Below are 8,987 nucleotides of genomic sequence, written 5' to 3'. Positions count from 1 at the left end.
TTTATCTATTGCTCACCATTAGCCGTCTATTCCACTTCACATTGTGGAGAAATTGGCTGCAGTTGAGGTGGATGTGCAGAAGGGAGACCTTGCATCTAGTCCTCTGTAAATAGAAATGAACTATACTAGAGCTAAATGGCTAGAAAATATGCATCATATCCAGAAAAATATCTTAGTTTTTACAGTTATTTGTCCTTAACAAAAAAAAAAATCCAAACAGAGAAATGAAACAACTTTAGTTGTTTTATTTTGAAGTGGCAAACACCAACATGTTGACAGACCAGAGCTGGAAATTTGGGGCTCATTGTCTTTGGTTCTACCTTCTGAACAACACACGTGACTGGTAATCCCAACTTTAAAAAATAGCAATAAATACATTCAGAATAAGACAAATATGAAAAAGGTTTAACCATAATGTGCTTTATTTTCAGTGATATTGTGCTTAGATTAAACTTAGGTTAAGTAGGTTAGATTTTCAGTGGAAGACTCCATGAAGCTACAACTTTGTAGTTTAGAATCAGTCAAAACTGAGAAGTCATGCTTCGTCTCTGCAAGTCAACAACAACTGGAAAAAGTGAGTACATTTCTTTTTAGGTTAACATGTACACTTGATAGAAAGTAATGTGACCCAGCTTACACGTATTCCAGGGTACAAATGATAAACTCACAGAAATAACTAAAGACATTGGGCATCCTCCCAGCAATTTAAATTAAGGTTTTGTAGTGAGATTGCTTAATGCTGACTTATCCTGATTCATTTTGATATGAAGTCAAAACTAACTCACAGCAAAGGTCATAGAAACAAAATGTGAAATCCTAATTACAGAGAGTAACTTATATGAACAACAGGTATGTGTGCACCTGTACATTTTATTTTTTACTTCAAACAATTTTCCATAATACTGACAAAAACTGAAGCTATTTTACAGAAGTGCACTGCATTCACAAAAATAAAAATAATACAGGTCTTCTGGAAATAACATCCAACTTCATACACAAAACACTTACATTCAGCTTGACTTCGAATTCCTCAGGATATCATTACCTGTGACATCCATAATAATAACCAGCATGAAAAGGCTGAGGCACAAAACACTTTGGTGGATACAGTGCTCTTCTGTAGTTATTTGGTCATGTACTAATGCAGAAGACTAAAGTGATGGATGAGTCTGCACTTTTTCATTTGGAACCCAGAATACCATACATTGAAAGTCATTCCACTCATTTTCCAGATGATGGCTAATATCCCCTTATTTGAGAGCTACCACATTAACACAGAAACATTTTGTTGCACATACTCTGCCGGCAAAAGATTCCAAACAAAACTTTTCCAGTAAGAGTTTACAGAGCTGATCAACAAAGCTAAACAGCAGATTCTTGAATATTGTGCTGTTGCTTCTCTGGAAGACTCCTTATTGCTAATTCAGAAACCAGCAGATCCACATTCACACACCATTTCGACATCTTCGCACAATCAGCGTTTACACAGTCCTTGAATGTGACCCTAATGTTTCTCGGTCAAATACTGAGTTGTGCTGTCAATCTCTGAGTCAAGTCCTGATTGGTCTTTCTTCTGCGTCAGACCAGAATACTTCTGTGAGATCATCCTCAACTTCTCCTTGTTAGAGTACTTTCTTTGTGATGTCACTTCTTCTGACATTTGATGCCTACCCTGTGATATCACTTTGTGTGATGATGGGGAACATGAATCGTTGTCTCTGTGTTTTAATTTGCTATAACCTGTGATGATGCTGCTGGTCGACAGGCTGTGCCTCCTGCAAGGCGGCAGTGGTGTGGACGAAAATGAGGAGAGAGACAAGTGGGAGGGGGTGAGAGAGGAAGAGGAGAGGAGGAGCAGGGCCTGGGAGCCTCCTGGTGCTTCCTTGTAGAGCCCGGAGGAGCTGCAAGAAGTTTTTAATGAATCCTGGAGGGGTCTGTTTGGGGGGGGACTAGAGTAGCGCTGAGGAGGTGGTGGGCATACATAACCCTCCTCCCCTGGTTTGTCATCTCCTCTGTCCCTCCTCTGTTGTTCCTCTTCTCCTTTGTCCCCTCTCCAGCCCTGGTTGGTCCTGGCTCGTGCGGAGTGCCTTCTCTGCGGGGCAGGGGGTTTTGGGCGGCGCAGTGGTAAGGTGAAAGAGCTTAGCATATTCTTTGTGGTCCAGCAGGTGGAGAGGTGGATGGGGCTGAAACTTTGGGGGAGGGAAAATCTCTGTGAGGAGGAGGGAGGAGGAGCATCTTTTTGTTCCTGGTATATACTGAAGACTGTGTGTCCTCCTCCATCATTGCCCCAACCTTCCCCTGCTCCTTTACTGCTGCCAGGTTGCATGGTTAACAGCCCACCTCCCACTCCACTGTCTCCCACACCTTCTCCTCCCCCCTTTCTGTTTTTTAGGGAGTCAGGGTATGCCCTGGGTTTGGCCTCCAGGCTCTTTGATTGGATATAGTTAACGATGCTGTTGGGGGGATTGGCTGAGCAGCAGGAGGAAGTGTTGGGTTTCCGGAGGCTGTGGAGGTCGATAACAGTGGAATAAATGTCCCTCAGGTTTATAACTTTTGTCTTCTTGTCACGGTTTTCATGCAGAACAGCATTAGCACAGATGAAGAGGAAAATGCCAATCCCCATGATGAGTGGGCCAAAAACCTTCAGTCTATCAGAGTACAAATACCTGAAGAGACAATCAGAAAACAGACCAATCCTTAGGAGAGCTACTTAAACATCCTGAAGTACTTTTAGGACCATGCTGAGTTTTAGAAATTCCAAATAGACTGCTGGAGCTCACTAGTATCAGCTTTAATCTCCTACAGCAGCTTTACCCAACCATTCATGGACCGCCCTTTAATGTGTCGTGGATAAATACAACAAAATAAATCCAGTATCGGTACCAAAAGAAGAATTAAAGAAGAATTATTCATAACACATGGGAAAAGAGACAGGGAAGCCGAGTTAACGATAAAAACTATAAAAAATAATGATAATAACCCTGAAAACCATATATTTCACACCTGAGCCCCAACTCGCAGCCCAGTACCAAACGACTCATGTACCGGTACCGGTCCATGGCCCGGTGATTGGGGCACCGCTGTCCTACAGCACAGTCAAGAAGCATGCAAACAAGAAGATATTAGTAATTGATCCGAGACAATAAAATGTTTATGATGAATGAAATAAATGAATTAGCCATTGGTGGCATGTGGACAGTACTGATTACAGTTTTGAGAGGGGATGAAAAATCTATCGAGGATGTTAAAGAAATGTATGAACATAACAGCAGACTATACACTATATGGACAATCTGGGCCATCTACAGAAAACCCATTCCTTGAAGCTCCTAGCACAGTTTTTGTGCTGAGGAAGTTTGGAATTTTGCAGTTATTTGAGTCAACAGTATATTGGCAACTTTTATGAACTATGCACCACAGCACTTGGCACTTGCATTACGTAACTTTATGTGGACTGCCACTCGGTGGCTGGGTGCTTGTGGTTCCTGAGCACTTTCACTTTGCAATAATGCCACTGATTGTGGAATATCTAGGAGGGAAGGAATTTCCCCAACTAACCTGTTGCAAATGTTTCATCTTCTTACAATACCATGCTTGAATCCAGTGAATTTCGGAAAGAATGTCCCCTTTTTGGCTGGGTGTTTGATTTTCAGTACCTGTGGCATTGGGACAACACCTGGATTTAAAGGTGTGGCCTGCAAAGCAGTCGTGAGGCAGTGAATTGTTCCATATTTGCAGAGGGCTTTGAAATTGCTTTGAAAGAAGTCTTGTTCCTACACAATTTCCTACTGAGACTCTGACGAGATTATTACGGGCATCTCTATGTCACCTCCTCAAAGATGTGTAGAACCACGTAAAGTCCTGTTAAAACCCTTAGTTACTTTTAGAATCACCCAAGAACTTTTAGAGGCAAAAAAGCCTTCAAAAAAGAATCTCTCTGTTAACCACTAATAATAATAAGAATAATAATTTTTTTGTTGTTTTCTTTTAAAACATTTATGGTCACCTTACAGCAGAAAATTAACAACAAGATTAATTAAAGCCACTGTAGGATTTAAAAACCATAATATGAACAAGAGCGTTTTGAGCTGTGACTTGAACTGTGTAATAGAGTCTAACTAATGGCAGTGACATGGTATGAATTTTGCCCTACTATCTTATCCACGATATGAAGAGATATTTCACCTGGAAGTCAAGAACTTCCCAAACGGCCTTTACAGCTGTCCTGGAAGCCTTGGCTAAAACAGACAGGCTAGTTTGTTTACCTGTCCAGAAAGTCCTGTAGAAAACCTTGTGGAAGATGTCTGGTTGTCCCATTTATGGTTTCTGTCTGGTTAAAACCATCATCGCTTCCTCCATTAGTCCCCACGTCATCTGATTTCAGTACACCTTCTCTCACTTCTCCCTGGAAGCAGTCAGACAGATGTTCAACAACACATGACAAAATGTGAAAAATGACTGCATTACAACAGCTAAATATGAAAACCAACTTTGCTCAATAAAAAACACACAGTGTCAGTGGTGTAGTGTCTCACTTGGGCATCAGCAGGTGCAATTGTTGGGGTGTCTGAGGAGACAGAAGCCATGGCGGTGCCCTCCTGTGGCTGAGAGCTGAAGAATAATCCATCACGAGGCCAATAGCCCAGAGCCGCCATGACCACACCCACAACCAGAACCAGAATGCCAAGTGCAGCCACGAGACCCGAGACTGAACACAACTTCAGCTTCCCCTTTACCACCACTACCTCGCTCCTCCTAGGGTTTGGGAGGTGGGGACATTGGTTAATTGTGTCATCGTATCACTAACCCTCAGGTGTGTTGAAAAACACACGCAGCCAGGTTACATCACCTCTGACTGCGTGTCCGTTTGTGAGTGTGCGTTACCTCTTCTTCTTCTTCTTCTTCTGTGTGTGTGGTTTATGTGGTCTGGATAGCGAGTCCTGTCGGCGTGCGTTGATTCTCAGCAATCCACCTGTTGCGATCATCACCACCCACCAATCAGATGGTGGCCCAGCAGGTTAAGCCCCGCTGACCTCTATCTCAGCTGGACTCTGTCACACCAAGTTCTTGTCAGAGAGACACAGAGTGTCAGATAAAGAGATGTGTTGTAATATCACACGCTGCCTGTGTTGTTTGGAGGGACAGACATTTAGAAAATTAAACTAGTTTAATATCACTTCTGCTAATTGATTCATCTGTGCACAACTGATACTGAAACTCAGCAAACAGTACAAAGTTTGGTATTCTTAAGTGAGTTTTCAGCACTAATATTCTCATAGTGACAGACACGTGATGGATATTAAACCCATTTGCCCGTTCAAGTTTTTGTCTAAGAGTGCAGGAACTACACCTCCCAGCATGCACTACTGCTCCATAGCAGAACCTTTACACCGTGTGATTGACTCTCCTAATTCTGACTCCTACACCCAGCCATACCAATGCTGAAGGCAAATACTGGCTGGTACATGTTACTGTCTAATAATGACTGATACAGATCAATATGAATGATTCCTACTGAACAGATGAGTGCTATCAAATCAGTACTGTTCAACACCAATCAGTAACAAATCAAAACAATTTGTTCTTAATAAATGAATCTATTGTTAAAGGTAAAAATCATGAACACTGTTCTTTGTGACATACTACTACTGTGACATAAGATCACTACTGCAGCAAATCAGTCACCACTTCAAAAATACAAATCAGTAATCAATCAGTAAATACAATGCTGATACATATTATTTAATATTCTGACCGATCTGATCACACTGCTCAAGGCTTAATGAATCACTGCTAGTTGTTACTAATCAATAACCAAACACACATATACACAAACTCGCACACAGCATAGCCCTACAGTATTGATCACTGGTGTTGAATATCAATTGAGCACTACCTGTCAGTACTGATCAGGGTTGGTTAGTTCACATAAATCAATCATCAGAGCAAAATATAAACCAACACAGATAAGTACTGATGAGAAACACGTGTTCAAGCATTTAGATGCACATGAAATAAAGCGTAAGGTGTGTTTGTTCTCACAGACACCGCTGCTGTCGGTTCTGTTCTCCTGCGCTTCGTGCTGCTGCAGTCTCTAAATCTCTCCTTGTCTCATCGCCTCCTGCTATCATCTCTCCAGCTCTTTTCTCTCTCTCCCTCTGCTCCGCCCTCTCTCTGTTTCTGCAGTGATGCTAAGAGTCGTTGAATCTCCTCCCCCAAAGAATGAAAGGCACCGGGTAAGACAGGCACAGTGAGAGTGAGCAAGAGAGCACCAGAGAAACGAGTTCCAGTCTGTCACTGGGAGGAAGCTCTCCCATCGTCTCTTACTCACTCTCTCTCCTGCTGCTGTAATTCAGTCCATAAGTCTTTAATGGCATGGAACTTAATTAAAGACCATTACAGACAATTATAATTGTATAATTTTATACAGTAATTATAATAACAACATATGTTGCTGTGTCTGGATGAATGCATGTCCTGCGTATGTTTATGTACTTTAAACAAGGATTTTAGCAAATTCTATCAAATCAGTACTTAAGTTATTTGTTACAATAAATGATCCTTTTGTGCTGATAATATTGCACTATTAGAATCTCATTGCTTCAGCACAAACCATGGTTTGTTTTCTGTTGGGTGTTTTTTCAGTTTATGGTCACTGCTTAGGATCTGTCTCTGCTTCAGATGTTCTCTGTCAAGAGGAAATGGCATTCTTAAATTATACCACTTTAGAAAAAGAAAAAGAAAAGAACACTTTTTGCATCAGTTTTAGCACCTTTAGTGTTTGGCATCAACAGGTGCACTAGAGGGGCAACAAGTTTTCACTAGTTTTGCGTTTGGCTAAGGCCAGTTGTCACTACTGGTAGCATGAGGCGATATGTTGACCCTACAAAGAACAACAAGCTGGAAGTTCATGTAACTCATGCAGGGTGGCACATCAATACGTGCCATTGCCAGAAGACTTGTTGTGTCTCGTAGCACGCTCTCAAGAGGTTTCAGGAGACGGGCAGTTCTGGACTGGACCTTACCTTAACCCATCAGCTAAACTAGTATCTGCTCTTTGTGCAAAGAGGAACAGGATAAGCATTGCCAGAGCTACAAAATGACCTCTGAACAGAAATCAGAAACAGATTCATGAGGTTATTGTGGAGGCTGATGGGCAGAATTCACAGGCCCACACCTAGCACCCTGTGCTTTTCACACACAAGGGCAAGTTCGCCTAGAGCACATGTTGCACACTTGTAAGAGTCTGGAGAAGCCATGGAGCCACCCACAGGCTAGGTATTGGCACGCTGAGTCCCACTGTGTATCAAGATGGAATACTTGGACCTACTGTGAGACCCTACGCTGGCCAAGTGGGTCTAGGTTCCTCCTGGTGTACAACAATGCCTGGCCTTGTGGGGTGAGAGTATGGAGGCAGCTAGGAGGATGAAGAAATTGATAGTGCTGACTGGCCCCCATGCTCTCCTGACCTCTGGGACATTATGTTTCAGTTCGGCTGACGCTGTCAGGTTGTACCTCAGACTGTCCAGGAGCGCAGTGATGCTCTGTTCCAGATCTGAGAGGAGATTGCACAGGGCACCATCTGCCGTCTCAGTAGGAGCACACCCAAACGCTGCTAGGCGTTTTTTACATTTGGGGGTGTCAGCCCTCTATCGGCTAATTATTTTTAATTTACTTAAAACAATGTGGCACCCGAACACATTAATGGTTTTAAAGAATTAAAAATGACCACAACAAAGAGTGGGAACCCAGGAAGCAAAGTCTTAACATTTGATTTGTTTTTATCATGATCAAATCATGATAAAAACAGATCAGATCTATACATACAGCTCAAATATATCCATATATCTGAACCTACAGCTACATAACATCAGCCCACTGTTGGAAACATGAAGATACCCACCTGGACCTGTTATAGTGGGGTAAATCTGAGGAAAGCTGTCAAGTAAACTAGAATATGCAAACTCAAAGTGGGAAATGGACCACTGCAGGCCAAGAATACAATGGTCTGAGTTCACAGCTCAGTTCTTGCTCCTGATGCGCCTTCACAGAGGAGAAGAGGTCAGAGAGGTTATGGCACAGACTTTCAGAGCGGTGTTTGGTTAGAAAATACCTACAACTTTTAGAGCGAGGGGTGGTTACTCTCTTCTTCATAATGACAAGCCCTTTTTAGTTTGGATAGATGGGATAGAGGTTTTGGGGGCTGGATTTATGATTCTCTATTTTGAATGCTGGTTATTATTAATCTGGCACATCCTGCTCGACATTTGGTATTTTCCTGTCTCTTTGTCTTGCTCTACCTTCCTCTATGCCTCTATGTTTGTAGCACATAAACCATGTAAATATGGCTACACCCATATTTACTGTATATATAACCAATTGCCTATGAAGTCTGTGGTTACTGCTGCAGTAACCACAGACTTCATGGACCCCCATCTATGTCCACTGTGAACAACCATCTTTGAACAGAGGCAGTGGCTTACGACACCAACTGTCGGCCATCTATAATCCAGTTTTGAGATCCCAGTCCCAGACGCCCACTCACATTCTGGGCCATTTGACCTCAGTAAATCACATGATAGGGTGGGGCTAGGTTTCACCCAAAACTTTGGCTGATTGTGACCTACACCCATTTTCACACCTTGGCTCGTGTGATTAGGCAGAGGATCACTAAGGGGTCCATGAGGGACTCCCATAGGGATTAAAATCTGGGACTCCACCTATTGCTCTTAGAACTGAAGAAGCTTCTCGGATGAGAAGTGAAACATCTTCAAGGAAACTTAAAGAAGTCCAGACGCTTTTCTTTCCCAGCTCCTTAGACCAGGGGTCCCCAATCCCAGTCCACGAGGGCCGGTGTCCCTGCAGGTTTTAGATGTGTCCTTGATCCATCACAGCTGATTTAAATGGATAAATTACCTTCTCAACATGTCTTGAAGTTCTCCAGAGGCCTGGTAATGAGCTAATCATGTGATTCAGGTGTGTTGACC

General features: G+C 42.6%; 1 protein-coding gene across 3 annotated transcripts; it reads right to left on the bottom strand.

Annotated features, from left to right (window-relative positions):
- Positions 1-398: 398 nt before the first annotated feature.
- LOC102080261 (transmembrane protein 200C) lies at positions 399-6,272 on the bottom strand. Of its 3 annotated transcripts, XM_019354557.2 has the most exons (6): positions 6,043-6,272; positions 4,885-5,066; positions 4,536-4,755; positions 4,266-4,405; positions 3,004-3,085; positions 399-2,666 (listed from the first exon to the last, which is right to left on the bottom strand). In XM_019354557.2, exons 2-6 carry the CDS (start codon positions 4,983-4,985, stop codon positions 2,652-2,654), a joined length of 558 nt encoding a protein of 185 aa, XP_019210102.1. In that variant the 5' UTR covers positions 4,986-5,066; positions 6,043-6,272; the 3' UTR covers positions 399-2,651. The 3 variants fall into 3 exon arrangements, with proteins under 3 accessions (XP_019210102.1, XP_013119855.1, XP_005460511.1); XM_013264401.3 differs by lacking the exon at positions 3,004-3,085 and having other exon boundaries at positions 4,885-5,124; positions 6,043-6,270; XM_005460454.4 differs by lacking the exon at positions 3,004-3,085 and having other exon boundaries at positions 6,043-6,269.
- Between the last annotated feature and the right edge of the window lie 2,715 nt (positions 6,273-8,987).

This window comes from Oreochromis niloticus, linkage group LG9 (genome assembly GCF_001858045.2).
Source record: "Oreochromis niloticus isolate F11D_XX linkage group LG9, O_niloticus_UMD_NMBU, whole genome shotgun sequence".
Lineage (NCBI taxonomy): Eukaryota > Metazoa > Chordata > Actinopteri > Cichliformes > Cichlidae > Oreochromis > Oreochromis niloticus.
Note: the sequence above shows the minus strand (reverse complement) of the source record. Positions and strands in the feature narration are given on the sequence as shown.